This window comes from Lampris incognitus, chromosome 12 (assembly GCF_029633865.1).
Source record: "Lampris incognitus isolate fLamInc1 chromosome 12, fLamInc1.hap2, whole genome shotgun sequence".
In the NCBI taxonomy this organism is placed as follows: Eukaryota; Metazoa; Chordata; class Actinopteri; order Lampriformes; family Lampridae; genus Lampris; species Lampris incognitus.
Genome location: NC_079222.1, coordinates 16180667 through 16197440, shown reverse-complemented (window position 1 = coordinate 16197440; position 16774 = coordinate 16180667). Strand labels below are relative to the sequence as shown.

The 16774-nt window shown below is 42.3% G+C and overlaps 1 protein-coding gene across 5 annotated transcripts in view; it reads left to right on the top strand.

The window, feature by feature from the left end:
- The window catches only part of cdk5rap2 (CDK5 regulatory subunit associated protein 2), a 64702-nt gene that overhangs the window by 24069 nt on the left and 23859 nt on the right, over positions 1-16774 (top strand). For 4 of the 5 annotated variants that reach the window (XR_008811100.1, XM_056290770.1, XM_056290768.1 and 1 more), the window contains exons 9-31: positions 1327-1380; positions 6784-6918; positions 7246-7365; positions 7578-7670; positions 7889-8107; positions 8288-8458; positions 8600-8710; positions 8814-8951; positions 9311-9490; positions 9675-9869; positions 10032-10223; positions 10480-10609; positions 10695-10843; positions 10959-11075; positions 11228-11371; positions 11487-11599; positions 11823-11962; positions 13546-13680; positions 14159-14268; positions 14439-14582; positions 15103-15204; positions 15347-15534; positions 15638-15989. Coding sequence is in view for 4 of the 5 variants with exons in the window: in XM_056290770.1 (XP_056146745.1) it covers positions 1327-1380; positions 6784-6918; positions 7246-7365; positions 7578-7670; positions 7889-8107; positions 8288-8458; positions 8600-8710; positions 8814-8951; positions 9311-9490; positions 9675-9869; positions 10032-10223; positions 10480-10609; positions 10695-10843; positions 10959-11075; positions 11228-11371; positions 11487-11599; positions 11823-11962; positions 13546-13680; positions 14159-14268; positions 14439-14582; positions 15103-15204; positions 15347-15534; positions 15638-15989 (3432 nt within the window). In the remaining variant the exon portion in view is untranslated. The remainder of the gene's footprint in view (positions 1-1326; positions 1381-6783; positions 6919-7245; positions 7366-7577; positions 7671-7888; positions 8108-8287; positions 8459-8599; positions 8711-8813; positions 8952-9310; positions 9491-9674; positions 9870-10031; positions 10224-10479; positions 10610-10694; positions 10844-10958; positions 11076-11227; positions 11372-11486; positions 11600-11822; positions 11963-13545; positions 13681-14158; positions 14269-14438; positions 14583-15102; positions 15205-15346; positions 15535-15637; positions 15990-16774) is intronic. The other variant, XM_056290769.1, reaches the window with a different exon arrangement.

Sequence of the window (16774 nt, the reverse complement as noted above, 5' to 3'; positions counted from 1 at the left end):
GAAATAATGATTTGTATTTGAAATAAGATTTTTTTTACATCAAACTTTGCTTTCGTCAAAGAATCCTCCATTTGCAGCAATTACAGCATTGCAGACCTTTGGCATTCTAGCTGTTAATTTGTTGAGGTAATCTGGAGAAATTGCACCCCACGTTTCCAGAAGCAGCTCCCACAAGTTGGATTGGTTGGATGGGCACTTCTTTGAGCAGATTGAGTTTCTGGAGCATCACATTTGTGGGGTCAATTAAACGCTCAAAATGGCCAGAAAAAGAGAACTTTCATCTGAAACTCGACAGTCTATTCTTGTTCTTAGAAATGAAGGCTATTCCATGCGAGAAATTGCTAAGAAATTGAAGATTTCCTACACCGGTGTGTACTACTCCCTTCAGAGGACAGCACAAACAGGCTCTAACCAGAGTAGAAAAAGAAGTGGGAGGCCGCGTTGCACAACTGAGCAAGAAGATAAGTACATTAGAGTCTCTAGTTTGAGAAACAGACGCCTCACAGGCCCCCAACTGGCATCTTCATTAAATAGTACCTGTTAGAGCCTGTTTGTGCTGTCCTCTGAAGGGAGTAGTACACACCGGTGTAGGAAATCTTCAATTTCTTAGCAATTTCTCGCATGGAATAGCCTTCATTTCTAAGAACAAGAATAGACTGTCGAGTTTCAGATGAAAGTTCTCTTTTTCTGGCCATTTTGAGCGTTTAATTGACCCCACAAATGTGATGCTCCAGAAACTCAATCTGCTCAAAGAAGTGCCCATCCAACCAATCCAACTTGTGGGAGCTGCTTCTGGAAGCGTGGGGTGCAATTTCTCCAGATTACCTCAACAAATTAACAGCTAGAATGCCAAAGGTCTGCAATGCTGTAATTGCTGCAAATGGAGGATTCTTTGACGAAAGCAAAGTTTGATGTAAAAAAAATCTTATTTCAAATACAAATCATTATTTCTAACCTTGTCAATGTCTTGACTCTATTTTCTATTCATTTCACAACATATGGTGGTGAATAAGTGTGACTTTTCATGGAAAACACAAAATTGTTTGGGTGATCCCAAACTTTTGAACGGTAGTGTATATATATATATATGTTTCAGAAAATATGGATCAAGAAAAATCCTTTAGCTGGTCCTTGCTTGTATTGACATTGGTATCAGTGCCAATGGACATTTAGCCGTAAATCCTGTAACATATTCCAGTTATGTTTTAACAAAATTCAAAAATAGTCCTATAGCAGAGCAAATCTTGATCCACCAAGTGACATCAAGGACTGATGAAATCCTCCTGTTTTTGTGTTGCTTGTTTGTAATGTCTACTTTTCCCACAGGCACTACAAGATGAGCTAGATAGAGAGAAGGTCAGGACACAAAGGCAACTTCAGGTTGGTTTGTTCTGTATGGTGTCTTATTTATCTGTTATTTCACAAAGTGACTGATGCACATTGACAATCTCACTGACCACTTACAATCTATCTTCTTGACTACTCCAATCATCCATATTTTTGAGAATATCTTTTGACTTGTTTTTTTTTTTTTTTTTGGTTATGCTATCCCCTTTATTTTGTATGAAATCATGGCTTTGCCTCAAAACAAAAGCTAACTCTTTCAGCTGTCCCCTGAATTGTGTCAAGCTATTCAAGCATTAATATGGGCACAAACAGACCCAAGAAGGCTATGCTCTTTACTGTGCAACACAAAGCAGGCATTGTCTGTCATTTCGAGGATGGTGTTTGACAACCCATTGACACTGAGGAAATGTACTTTGGCCTGTTTTGTACCGGTATATGTACAACTTACAGCATATACAACATGGTTTGATTTATTTTACAATGTTAAGCATGCATTTGAATGACAGCCCGCGAAAGAAACTGTTCTTATATGTGGTTGTTTTGGTGTACAGTGGTCTGTAGTGCCTATATATATATATATATATATATATATATATATATATATATATATATATATATATATATATATATATATATATATATATATATGAATTATTTGTTTGTTTATTTATTTGTTTGTTTATTTATTTATTTACACCACCACCACCACCCCCTCCGGAAACCATCAGTGGTGTTGGTAACAGTGCTCAACAAATGAGGAGCGGAATATTAAGATAGATGTAGGAAAAAAAACTTTAATTCATAGTAGTACAAGCCTGTTTTGTGTGCCATGCACTCATCAGCTGCTAAGGTAGTTAAACAGCAAAGAAGATACAGCCAATAAATACCACGCTGCCCCACGCCACGCCCCTAGTTACAGTGCACAGCAACCAATGGGAGGATAGGAAACATTTGAAAAATAACTACAGAAACATTGCAACCAATGGGGGAGCGACTCGAGCTTATTTCAAAATGAAATAGTTTTACACATGTGGTTCAGCATTGTTATGAAACATATCCTGTGAGTTTTGTAATGATTGGACAAACAATTTCTAATTTATAGTCTGATTTGTGTTATGCCACACCCATTTTGACATTTGTAGCACCCCTAAAGGTCTATTTGAATGAAACTTTCACGGTATGTTTCAGGTACTTATGTGGGCATAACCTCCAAGTTTTGGGATGATTTGCCCAGTTGTCCAGTAGTCCAGTCCTTGTATAATCAAAGTGAGAGCTGTGTCCGCATTCTCGGCACAAAATCAGTCACGTTTTCGCTGGGTGCCGGACTCTGCCAAGGTTATCCCTTGTCTCCGATTCTGTTTGTGATATTTATGGACAGGATCTCAAGGCGCAGCTAAGGTGAGGAGTATGTCCATTTTGGGAACCTCAGAATTGTATCGCTGCTCTTCGCAGATGATGTGGTTTTGTTGACTTCATCAGGACACAACCTCCAACCTGCACTGGGGCAGTTTGCAGCTGAGTGTGAAATGGCCGGGATGAGAGTCAGCACCTCCAAGTCTGAGGCCATGTTTTCTGCCGGAAAATGGTAGATTGCTCCCTTCGGGTTGGTGGATGAGTTGTTACCTCAAGTGAAGGAGTTCAGGTATCTCGGGGTCTTTTGCACGAGTGAGGGTAGGATGGAGCAGGAGATTGACAAGCGGATTGGTGCAGCATCAGCAGTAATGCGGATGTTGTACCAGACTGTTGTGATGAAGAGGGAGCTGAGCTGGAAGGCAAAGCTTTCATACCAGTCAATCTATGTTCCAACCCTCACCTATGTCATTAACTTTGGGTAGTGACCGAAAGAGTGAGTTTAAGGATACAAGTGGCTGAAATGAGTTTCCTCCGTAGGGTGTCTGGGCTCAGCCTTAGAGATAGGGTGAGGAGCTCAGACATCCGGAGGAAGCTTAGAGTAGAGCCGCTGCTCCTCAACATCGAAAAGAGCCAGTTGAGGTGGTTCGGGCATCTGAATAGGATGCCTCCTGGGCGCCTTCCTTTGGAGGTTTTCCGGGCACATCCAACAGGAAGGAGACCCTGGGGTAGACCCAGAACTCGTTGGAGGGACTACATGTCCAATCTGGCCTTGGGATCCCCCAGCAGGAGCTGGAGGGAACTGCTGGGGAGAGGGACATCTGGAATGCCCTACTTAGCTTGCTGCCACCGTGACCCAATCCCAGAGAAGCAGCTGATGATGAGATGGCCCGGTTTTTAATTTTGGTCTATTTATGTGCCGAGCCACGCCCTTTTAATAATAATATTAAAAAAGGAATTTATTTAAAAGCACCTTTCATGACACTCAAGGTCACCTTACTTCAAATACAATAAAACAAAGCAGTAAAAAAAACATTATTGCAATTAACAATAAAACACAATAAGCAATAGAGCATACATCAGCAGGAGTTAAAAGAAAGAAGAAGATGAAGATGATGCATTTAATGCTTTTAAAGTGAGTAACTAGTTTGAAAAGGTGGGTTTTAAGAGCAGTTTTGAATACTGTAATGGAGTTCAGAATACGGATGAGACGGGAAATGGAGTTCCAGAATTTGGGTGCAGCGTAGGAGATAGCCCTGGCACCCATTTTACTGAGGTTGATAGCTGGTAGTGCCAGTAGACCTACTGGTGAAGACTGCAGGGAGTGAGATAGAGTGTAAGTCAGAAGGAGGTCTGTGAGATAAGCAGGGGATAGATTATGAAGAGCTTTGAATGTTAATAAAGAAATTTTAAAGTTAATCCGCTGTGACACAGGAAGCCAGTGTAATTGAATCAGCAGGGGAAAGACATGTTCAGTGGACTTTGAACGTATAATAATCTGTGCTGCAGAACTCTAGATGAGTTAAAGTTGGTGAATAAGTTTTTTGCGAATGCCTGCCAGGATTGCATTGCAGTAGTCAGTGTGTAATGTGATCAAGGCATTGACCAAGACTTCCGTGGAGTGTTGTGTTAAAGCAGGGCATAGTCTGGAGATGTTTCGTAGATGGCAAAAGGAAATCTGGGGGACATGGTTTATATGAGGGGAGAGTGGAAGTGGGCTTAGTGGACACATAAAGCTGTGTATCATCAGCATAGCAGGGGAAATGGCTATCATAGTGCCAGAAGATGTCACCAAGAGGGACGAGGTAAATAATAAACAGGAGTGGCTCCAACACTGATCCCTGTGGAACTCCATGAGGAATTATCAAACTTTCTGACCGGTAATTCTGAATTTATTCCAAAATGTTTCCTGTCTGTAAGGTAGGAAGTAAACCACCGATACACAGTGCCCCCAACTCCAATGCTAGCCAGACGATCCATTAGGAGCTGATGGGATATAGTATCAAAGGCTGCGGTGAGGTCAAGGAGGATGAGGCTAGAGAGTGGGGGGGGGGGCTGGGAGGAATAGCGTAATCCTCCCATGCACTATGTCCCCCTGGTGAAACTCCTCACTGTCAGGTGAAAAGAGGCTGGAAACTCCACATGTATTGTAGGGGGCATGTGGTAGATGTAGCCCTCCCCGGATCAGCAGAGGGGGTTGAGCAGAGATTGGGACGGCTCAGAAGAGTTGGGTAATTGCCCAGATACAATTGGGGAGAAAATGTGTGTGTGTGTGGGGGGGGGGTGTCCAAAAAAAGCAAAAAAAAGCATGGGTGGCAACCATGATGGCCAGGCCATAGTTATTCAAATCGAAAAGTTTTTTTTTTTTTTTTTTTTTTAGAAGTACAGCCAGACACGATAGACTTTGCTCTGCAGGGGTGACCTGTTACTTACATCACCATACAGTAGCCCCCCGATGAGACACCTGTATGGGACTGATTTCAGTACCTGATGCCCTTATTGGGTCATCAAAGAAGAGGTATTCTGGGTGGTTCTATGCAGATTATGTTCGCTGGCATTAACCATAATGCAGATCACTGCAGCGGTCCCAGGGGATTTGATCTGATTGAGTGCATGGGGCAGAGTAGAATAGAGGCGGGAGCAGGGATTATTGAAGGCTTAGGGCTTATAGTGCTCTGCACTTACCAGGAAGAGCTCAGTCATTCTTCCCTCTCTGCTCCCTCACTGACGCAGTGAGAGAAAATGATAGCTAGCTACTTCGTCGTGGGCAGTCAGATGACCATGAGACACTGGATAGTTCTGTGTGTGTGAGTGGGGTCCAGAGAGAGACTTTTTGGGCCATTTTAAGTGGATGAGTTTCTCATGATCTGAGGCGGGATGAGGGACCCGTGTCGTATCTGTGGTGTTCGTCTGGTGGGTAGCCAGTGCCGCTGGATCTTCAGCTCGGCAGCAAAGAAGAAGCTGCAGGTCATTCTTTCACATGTATTGGGCTGGGAAGTGACCCGTGATGGTCGTGGAGAGTTCCTCTGTGGGAAGTGTGTGTTCCAGCTAGAGAAAGTGATGCACTTTGATGTTACTGTCAGCCGACTGCAGGATGAACACAACGCACAGGTCCAGAAACTTCAGGCAGAGAAAGAACACCTGATTCAGTGCCTTGTCCATGTCTACAACAAAAACAACCCCGTCCTAGGAAGCGGAGATTTTGAGAGCACCATTTCCAAGACTGTCAGTCCTGACGAGGAGGCTGTGGGTCAGCTTGATTCAGCAGGGCAGCAGCAGAGGGAAGTTGGTAGCAGTCACATGGAGAATCGTATGAGAAGATGTGTGAGTCTGGATAGACTTGGAAGTAAAGGGGTATTCTCATGGCGCTCAGGCCTCAAGAGACCCAGGCTTGGATCTGGAACTGCAATGGAAAGCTCTGTGAAGAATACAGGTTTCCAAGTTGCACGCCACAACTCCCAAAGCATGTATCTTGACCTGGTCTGTCGTCAGGGCACCCTGCCCAGCCCTGGGTTCAAAGGGCGATCAACATCCCTGCAGTCCCTCAATAGAGACTTTTGCTTTGACACCCCATCAGAGGCTCCACCTAAACGACAACTCAAAGAACCAAAGGTTTTTGTTGCAAGAGATAGTTTTGCTGATGAGCCAGTAGGAAAGGCCAAGGCCAGAGGTTCTCTCTCTAGTCAGCCCTCTGTTATATCTGACCTAATCCAGCTGCTACGCTGCATCTCCTGGAGACAAGTCCCAGCCCCTCCAGAAAGTCGCATCCCTGTCCTGCAGAGGCCCAATGCCAAGAACCTTGTCCCAAGACACCTCCACGCTAGGACAAGAGAAAGAAAAAGAGATGTAGAGTGGAAGTCTCTGCATGACCTTACAGAGGAATTTGATGATGAATACACTCCGATCAGAGTGGAGGTAGTCCTGATCTATCACCTCTGCTGGGTAACACCTGGCAAGGTGCCTAATGAGTCGTTAAGAGTTAAGAGTTGCATCTTTAGGGGTACTTTTACATATTGATAGAATTTTAATGTGATTGTGTGTGTGCATGCGTGTGTGTGTTTGTGATTTTGTGTGTGTATAATCTAGGGGGTTACCGAAAAACAGAGTGAGCTTGGCCATTTGGAGTCCACCAATAAGCGGTTGAATGAAGAAGTCATCCACACAAAGTCCACAAATGAGAACTTGACAAAAGCATTGGAGGATGTCCGGAGTCAGAACAAGGTGCACAGAGGGCAACATTTGTTTTACTATTTTTACTGGGGAAGAGCTATGTCAGTTTTCATCTGACTGAGTAAAATATAAGAATACTTTTTTACCACTTACATATTGTACTCAAAATTATTCAAGCTACTGCCAATACTGATACATACAATCCACATTCTAGATTCCATCTCTTATAAATATTCAGACATGTATTGCAAAAGCTGTTTGAGGAGCTGCCTGTTTTTAGCACAAATAAAAGTGAAGCAATGGGGAAAGTTGCCTATATAGTAGCTACAGATGCTGGCACTGGGAGGTGATAATTTAAATGCTATTAATTTTTTACAGGCCCTGTCAGTGAAGTTAGAGGAAAAAGAGAATGGGCTGAACTCTGAGAAGAAAAATGCTCTAAAACGAGACAAAACTATCCAAGGACTGACTCAGGTCCTAAAGGAAAAGGAAAAAGAGGTGAGATTAATGAAATTTCCACAAAACTAAATTCAGTAATTCTTGACATCACATCAAAATGTGATAATATGAGCTACAAATTATTTTTCTATAGCAATAAATAGTCACTGAAAAAAATGAATGTCAACAGTGATAGCACCTCACCATCTGCTGTGTGCTGTTATGTAATGCTGTCAAACTATCCTGTCTGTCTGACTTGATGTTTTGCACAGATTTCAGAGTTGTGTCATGAGATTGAGGACAGGGACCAGGCTTTGACCAAGGCTAGAGAGGCAGCACACAAAGCGCAACTGCAGAGATACCAGGCAAGTCAATAGCATTCTCTAATGGAACTGAACACACTGTTCAAATGCGCTTTCCTCAGTTTTTTGTGTTTATATAACTGTCATTTTTTCCCCCCTTTATACCCAAGGAAGGAATTCCTACACAGCATTCCTTAAGGAAAATAGTTATCTTATCGTCCTCCCAGAAATATACATTTATCATGTCTACACACTTCGATGTCTTGATATTTCTCCCTCAGGGGGCAGAAGAACACCAGACTTTGTTGATGGAAAAGCAAGCCGAGCTGGCCCAGCTCCAGGGAGATCATCACACCAAGGTGCTGGAAGCCCAAAAGCTGCAACGTTCCCTGGCAAGGAAGGAGCAAGAGCTGGCTGACCTGCAGCAGGCAAAAGACCAACTAGAGGCGGAACTGGAGGATTCGCAGCAGCAGAAGAAGAAAGGAGACAAAGCCTTGAATGTATGGCAGTTATCAATGCCATAATTTTCTGTTTGCTTGATCATATTGATATTTTCTTTGATATGTGTTTATGTAGTTGTAGTTCCAGGAGAAACCCAAGCGTATTCTGAATCTTTTCTGATATCTTTCTCCTTTAAGATATCAAACGAAGTCATCTGATGCTGTTACTTCTATTTCCAGGATCTGCAGAACCAGCTTAAGAAATTAACTGGGGAGATTGGGGACAGAGAGAGTGCTCTGGAACAGCAGTACCAGGGGCTCCTGGATCAGACCAGGAGAAAAATTCAGGCCCACGAGGTCACTATCCAGCATCTCACTTCCAGCTTGGCCGATAAAGATCAACAACTGCAGGTAGCACAATGTTACATGAAAATGTAACACATGGGAAAGTGATGCTTTGACATACAGTGTAAGCAACTTACAGACAGAAAGCGTTGTGAGATTTTCTTTTTCTTTTCTTTTTTTTTTTACATGCTTATCTGTTGTCTTCAGGAGTACATAAACATGGTCAGAGACTTTGAGCTGAACAGAAGCCCAGGAGGAAGTGATATTATGCTTTCCAAGTTACGAGAACGACTGAAAGAGAAAGAAAAGGCACTGGAGGTGTGTTTTCTGCTCATGGCAGTTTCATCTGCCACACTCACCTTCATGAGATTGGCTACTGTGACTCTTTTACATTGACATTTGTCTTTTTGTTCCCGCTCAGCAAGCACTGGATGAAAAATTTGCTGCCGTTGAAGAAAAGGACAATGAAATACACCAGTTGCAGTTATCTCTACGGGAGAAGGAGAGAGACTTGGAGAGACTGAACAACCTGCTCTCTCACAATGAAGAGACCATTAACGTGAGAATTTATTGCCTTTTTTCATCCACAGAAATCTTTCCATCAGTTTAAATTTGAGGTTAAACTGAGTGCCTCTGTAGCCAAATGGTTACAGCACGTACTACATGGTTGCAATCGTCGCCGGTTTGATTCCAGCCAGCGACTTTTGTTGCATGTCATACCCCTTTCTCGCTCTCCTCTTTCCTGTCTGCCTCTTCACTGTCACTGGTAAAAGGTAAAGGTAAAAATATTTTAAAAGAAAAAATTTGAGGTTAAACATTCTGAACATTCAGATGGGGGTATTGAGGCAAGTAATCACCTCAGGTAATTCTTTCAGATTCACCTGCCTGGAAGTTACTCTTCCACTTTCCTCTTTCCAGAGTTTTGACAGTCTAATCAAGGAGAAGGATGTGGAGCTACAGCACCTTTCCAACACATTAAAGAACCTGCAGAGAGCCAAGCAGGATGTGGAGGATAACCTGAGCAGATCCCTTAGAGAGAAAGACTCCATTATCAGTCAGCTACAGCTGTCCTTACAGGCCAAGACCAAGGACTTGGAGGTTAGATGTGAAATGAATTTACCCTCATACACCTTTGACCTTCAGTTAAAACCTCCATGCTTTTACCTTTTCTTATGCCAGCACCCTGTTAAATAACTTAAGTATCAGATATTGTATCCGGAGATTAGTTTTAGAAATGAAGAATTTTTGGACCCCCTCTTACTCCCTCACCCTGTGTCTCCAGGAAATGTCTGGAGCTATGCTCAACCAGTCTCAGACCCAGGCCCATGACCTGGCTGAACAAATGGGACAGAGGTTAAAGATGACAGAAGCTATGTTGACTGAGGCTGTGAAGGCCAGGGAGAGACTGGTGGCTGACAATGAAAGTGCTGTGGAAGGACTGTTGGCCACTATTAGCAGCAAGGACCAACTCCTCAAGGTCAGTACTTGATTAACTAATCAACTTTTCCAACATAAACATTTTCAAGTGCAGCTGCTACTCATTTGACTTCAATAACTTACATCTTCCATTTGTCATTCATACATTAAGCTTAAACATAATCAGTCACCCACATCCTCATCAGTTCTTTTGTCTCCCCAGGAGTCTTCGGAGCACTACAACCGCATGTTGTCTGAGTATACTCGGGAGATCCGGGAACTGAAGAGACAGCTGTGTGACAGGCAGCAACAGCTTGCCACTGCTGAGAAACACAGCTCCACAGCAACCCAGGAGGGTTACCTAGAGTTGGCTGAGCTCAAAGCACTTCTGGCAGAAAAGGACGGTTTAATTAATGTGAGTTACTCTGAGGTTGAAATCCAGTGATTCTACAAGAAGAATATGCTACAGTGATAAACATAAAACAACTGTGCCTAAACTCCAAAAAGGGCATCACAAATAATGTTCTCCCCGATTCTGTCTTTAAATGTCTTGGAGGCCTATCCAGAACATGTCTTGACAGTTGCAGTTGACAGATACCTGGGAAATAATTTTGCTGTCAGCTGAATATGTTCATATGTGCTAAATTATTCACTTTATTGTGATTTTCCAGAAGCTGCTAGAGATTGGTCAGGAGAGAGACCAGTTCCTGTTGGACCTTAGGCTTAAGGAGGAGCCAGAACAGGTGCTGGAGCTCAGACAGACTATCCGTATTCTGCAGGAGAAGTTGAAAGAAAGAGAAGGTGAGATGGAGAACTTTCTGAGGAGATATGTATGACACAATAAAAGGCAGTACATATCAGTTCTAAATCTGTCTTTATTTTGTAGACCCTGAAGCTGAGCTGTCCAGGAGGAATGATGAAGATAACACGGAGAATGTTGTACTCACTAAGAAAACAGTTGTTATCTTGAAGAAGGAGCTAGCACAGAAAACTGAGGCGCTGAATAAAGCACTAAAAAGAGAGAATGAGCTGAAGGTCAGCAAGTAATAAGCATTTACTTCCTGTCACCATCATTAAGGTGTTGTGGCGACAGATCTGTTTTTGTGTATGTGTCTGTATAATCTTCTCACATTATTTTTCTGATATCCAGATTTCACAGACAGAGCTGGAGTCAGTGCTTTCTGAGCTGGAGGCACGCATTAAAGGTCACGCTGCCAGTATAGAGTCCCTGACCAGCACTCTGGAGACGAAGGATGAGATTATCAATGTAAGGAGATACCTTTCACGAAGTCAGACACTTGTCAGACACTGGGACACACATCGGCTTTAGATAAGAAGCTTTTCTTGTCATTGTGTTTGAACTTGGTGGCCTCTACTTTAGCTGTCTCTGCAAGGACTCTCATTTCTGTCTAATGGCAGGACCTTCACCAGCGTCTTGGTCAGAAAGGGGACAGTCAGACCTGTTATAGCCAGGATCAGGCCTCCATTTCTAGGGTTGACAAATTATTACCTGGCCTTCCCCAACGAGAGAGAACGATCATTGGGGGAGATAGTCAGCAAGAGGTATACTTAAAACTTCTCTAACCTTTCTCTTGAATAACACTGCTGGAAAGAGTATTGATTTTAGTGAAGTTCTGACATTAGAGCCATTGCACTCTCTGCACTTTCTTTGCCCCAGGCTTTGCCCAGCCTTTCAGCCTTGCATGAGGAGCATGAGGCCCTTAACAGAGCCCTGAGGGCTGAGCAGCAGCTCTACTCCAGCCTGGTCAGGACCGTCAAAGAACAGAACAGGTATGGAGGTGATAGTATTGTTATGAATTATTTTAAATGAAAACTTAAAAAAGTTAATCTCTTCATTCGGCTACTTTATTTCATGAACGTAAAAAGCAATGAAGGTTGAGATGAAATAAAGAGCAGTGTGTGTGTGTGTGTGTGTGTGTGTGTGTGTGTGTGTGTGTGTGTGTGTGTGTGTGTGTGTGTGTGTGTGTGTGTGTGTGTGTGTGTTGCTATGCAGTGCTCAACGTCTCCACGCTCTGCAGCTGGAGCTGACAGCTGTGCAGCTACTCAGACAGCAACTAGAGGATGGCATCAAAACTAATGAGGAGTTAAGGGATGACTTGGAGAAAGAAATACACAAAGCCCAGTTCAAACAAGGTGCAGTAACTACACAATGGGATGTAGAGGACTGAGGGACAGATAAGGGAGTTGTAGTGGAAGGGTTATGTATTAGCTTCAGGTGTTAGAAGTGTCCAAAAAAGATTGTAGGTGAAAAGCGCTTCCATAGTGCACAATACAATTATCAACTGTACCTAAAGTGACATACACACACAAACACTCGCCTATCTTCACAGCCAAGTACTTCTGCTCCAATGATATTTCCTGCTGACAAACTCAAAGCTCTGCCATGTTTTTTATTCAGCGCGTGCACCTGGTCATTCCCATTCTCATCTTTGTTGTCCTCTTTGTTGTCCTCTTTGTGTTTAGCGTTCTTCAACGTCATCACTTACTCATATGCATGTATGAGTCCCTACCAGTCACCCTACTCTTACTAATGCTCTGTAAATGTGTCATCCAACCAAACTGTTTTTCATTTTATGTTTTTCTTACAAAGCAAATAAAAACTCATTGCATGTCTGTTTGTCTTTCTGTTTGTTTGTTTTCACTGCTCATTTAAAAATTTGGTTTTGCTTTTTGCATCACTTTCCTAACTCCTCTAAGGCTATTATTCCAGCCCATCCAACCATCTGTCACACAAATTAAATTTAGTATCATAAGCATGTTATTATATAACACCTAAAATGAAGGATATTAAAAACCCTGTCTGAACTACTAAGCTTGGAGCAAAGGATACACAGAAATAGTGTTGAGAGTTGTTCTCCTAAAATAGAACACAATCCAATGATTCTGATTTCAATTCAGATACTGTTGGTGATATTACACTGATGATAAAACCATTGCATGGACACTTTTTTAAAAGGGTGCCATAGTCATAAGATAACAAACATTACTATTTATTCATTAGTTTTTGTATTATAAATCACCTTCACAATTTTAGAGTCAAATGCACACAAGAGTGGGTGTCCTCAGGTGTCGGAGAATCTGTTTGAGACTGATTGAGAAAGTCAGAGCGTGCACCGTCTAAGCCAAATCATTTTAGCTGTGAGATGGCACCCGCTTCAATGTGTGTTTTTGTCTGGTGCGTGTCCTCGTCCCTACCCATCGTGTAAAGGGAGCCAGGTGTATAAATAGGTCAGCTGTAAATAAGAGGCCCATGGCTCACATTCACAGTTGACAGAAAAGGGGTTTAGCTAATTAAAAGGGAAGGGAGAGTTCACACATTTAAGCTCTCGCCATAGCTGCCAGAGAGTCATGGACTTGCAGACTGATTTTAATGTTGGTTTTTTTAAGAATATGTGCAGTCTGATTCCATTCCCTTGGCTCATGTCTTCTTTATATAATTTGATATCCAGTGTTTATACTCTATACCGTGTTATAGCCTAATCTGCACATCACAACAAGCAAAACTTGAACCACTCTTAAATACAATCAAAGTGAGGGCATCCCCGTAAAAACAAGAATTAAAATAACTGGTTTGATTTTCCAATTTACCCATTATCATTCCACAGTTACAGTGCCATTAGTACTTAATAACTTTAGCTGATAAGTGGATGCAGTCATCGCCCAAAGGCACTATTCAGTGTAACCGTCCCATCCTCTTTATGTCTGTTCCTTTTTAGACCTGGTTGAGCCTACAGAGCTTGAGAGCATGAGGCACCAGCTTGAGGATGCCCAGCGCTGGAATGCCTCTCTGCAGGCTCGCCTAGGGGCCATCCAAAAGCGAGGAGGAGGGGTCGGCGGAGCCAATGACAGTGGTAAGAGTTGAACTTTAGTGTGACCTGGACTGGTGCTGTCATGGACCCATGGGAAAGCATTTAAACACATTAATTTTGCTATTTACATGTTGAAAATCTGTTTTGCCAGGTTAGCCAAATAAGTCTACATATATGCAGGGAGTTTGACTTTGTAGTTTGCTCACATGGAACACCAATGTCAGACAACATCACAAAGTAGTATAAGAAAGAGGAATATATACATATGCCCTATACAAACTGAAAGACTCCTTTTTTAAATGGAACAGTTGGTCAGTATTTTCACAACGATGCACAGATCAACAGAAATTTATAATGATCTGGAGTGAGTAGTATTAATACAGTATAGCTTCAACTATTAAATATTAACAATACAGCTTGTGCAGAGCTAAGGGTAAATGTTTAAAGCTTTGATGCTTGATAGTCTTTTTTCCTAAAGTTTGTTGCTTTGCTCTTAATTGCGTTGTCCGCTATGCTTTAGGTGACACTCTGAGTTTCATAGCAGACCAGACGTCTTACATGAGTATCTGTGTTGGAGAAGTGGCGGAAGAAGGCTTGTCTCGGCTCTCTGAAGCAGAACTCAAGCAGAAGGTTTTTTTTCCTCAAACTAGTAGAGCCTCTGAAAAATGCACCATAACATTCTTCACATTATGTTAAATACGGTCTCTCATAAAACGAAATAACAGGTAGCCATTATTAAAAGATATCTTTTAATATTTGGTAGTATTGTTTGTCCTAAAGTTGGTTCTACTTTGCCCTAGGTGATGGAGCTGCAGGAGTGTGTCAGCAGACTGCAGGCTCTGAATGGGGACTTGCAAAAAAGATTGTCAGTGTTGGAGAGATCAGAAAATGACCCATCCGGCTGGAGTGACCCAGGCCTAGCCAGCGATACCCCTTGGAAACAGGTAAGAATCCACAAATGAACTTTGGAAATGGAAGAGATGTATTTAAAGTTACAACATTACAATGTTTTTGTGTTATATTTGAGGATTTTATATGTATAGTGTTTATTAATACTTTGAAGATTTGAAATCATCCCTGAATTGTTATCCAACATCCTCCTCAATGCCATACTTTCTAATCTTTAAACCTGGAGCTTTACCTGCACTCCTCTTAACCTGTCTCATCCTATTGTCTCTTATCTATGTGGCGCTATCTTTTGTTTTCTCTAATCAATGCAATGTTTGTCTATAGCAAAAAAAAACAACAACAAAAAAAACCTCTGTCTTTCCTCTGCTTTTCCTAATCAATCCCTATTTTCTTATCTCTTTGTCCCGTAAAACAGTCTCTCTTCCCATGCCACATTAGACATACCATGCCATTCTGCCTTTGCTGTGCAGTGCGTTTTATGGATTCTGTTCCCTCATTGAATTTTTGTTTACCAAGCCATATGTATCACATTCGCCTCCCATCCCATTACTCTAGCAGCTAGAGCAGATGCAGGAGGAACAGGTTTCAGCACACAGTAGCAGGACTAGCCACCCGGCTCAGGATAAAGAGTGTCAAACAGACATCAAACTGGAACAGGTATTAGATAAAGGATTATCCTTGGAATGTTTAGTATCAACAATTTTTTAAATGTTTTTAGAGTCCAAGTAGTTTCTCAGAAATCCAAAAGGGGAATTATGGATTGTAATAATGTCTGAAAAATTTTCATTCCCCTTTTTAGATAGTGCCTGGAAGCCAGTTTGATGATGTGAGTACAAGCAGTGGCCGTGACCAGATTGGGGAGTGTTCTGAGGTTAGTCATGATACCTGGGACAATAAAAAGAGAGAGTTACTGGGGAGGAACAAAGAAGGAATGACGCCGAAGTCTCTTCTAGTTGACTGTGGGACTTCATCAGTCTCACACCATAGGTGAGTCAAACAAATGGCTCTTACACTATGTGTGTTCTGTTCTCATGATAACTTATAACTTAATGGACTGAACTGGAAATGGGATGTTTTTCCCTCATTGCAGAGAGGAGTTATTCAGTCTGAGATCAGAAAATCTGGAACTGCAGGGTCTGTTGAAGGAAGGAAATTCAACTGAGTTTAAAGAGAGAGAGAGTGCTGACACGTCGGGGGACAGTAGTGATGGACAGGCCGACCTCAGAAGGACTGTGGAGAAACTAAGGGCGGAGGCAAAAAGTCATCATAAGGTCATCAGGCTGTTAAAGGAACAGTTGAAGATGAACTCTGGGGAAGTGTTGGAAGGGGATATCCATGTCACCTCACAGTTAATTGTGAGCACAGCCCAGGAGAGGGAGGGTCAACAAACAAAAAGCCTGTCACACATCAGAAGTCCAAGGCTGCACATCTCAAGATCTACGGTAAAATTTGGTTTGGGAAAGAAATGGGAAAAAAACACTTTATGGTATGGGCTCTTATTTCCACTTCATAGTACAGCTGAAGGCGCCGGTGCTAGTTCACAATGCAAATTGATCTAGGGTGTGGCCAATATATTTTTGCTAATTTTGGGACATGCTGTGCTGCGGTAATCTGGCGCATGGAGGTGCAGTTGTAAAAGGGTTTGATTAGAAGGAATAAGTTATCAGTAGGAGTGGTGGGGGCTGTCTTCAATTACGGCCAGTCAAATCAGCTCCTTTCATTCCCTTTAAAAGCAGCGCGCTCTTTGTCATGGTGAACTGCCAATTTTGTAATGGATAGCAAAAGTGCAGGCAGAAAAGCTTCTCCCAGAAGGAAACTAATGTCCTTGTTCGGGAGGTGCAAAGTCGCCAAGTGCACATACAACAGGCATTAACACCAATTCCAATGTGATATGAGACAACACACAATCATGATTATTTGACTGGATACCGTTTACCATGTCTTCGTTCTCACCGAGTGTCTTTCTGTCTTTCCTGCGCATTCTGTGAACACAGCAGGAAACCTTAAATAGTTGTGATTACAGATCAATTAGCGTAGGCAATCAGTTCGTTCTTTCGGGTTGAATGAGGTTAATTGAAATATTGAAATCCCCGTCACCATGTGGTTTTCCATGTGTAATGGCGCACATTGACTGTTTTATGTTGTAAGACAATGATACACGTGCAGATATTGTTTTGCGATTAAGAGGTTTAGGGCAATAGTCAAGTCAATTTTATTTGTATAGCTC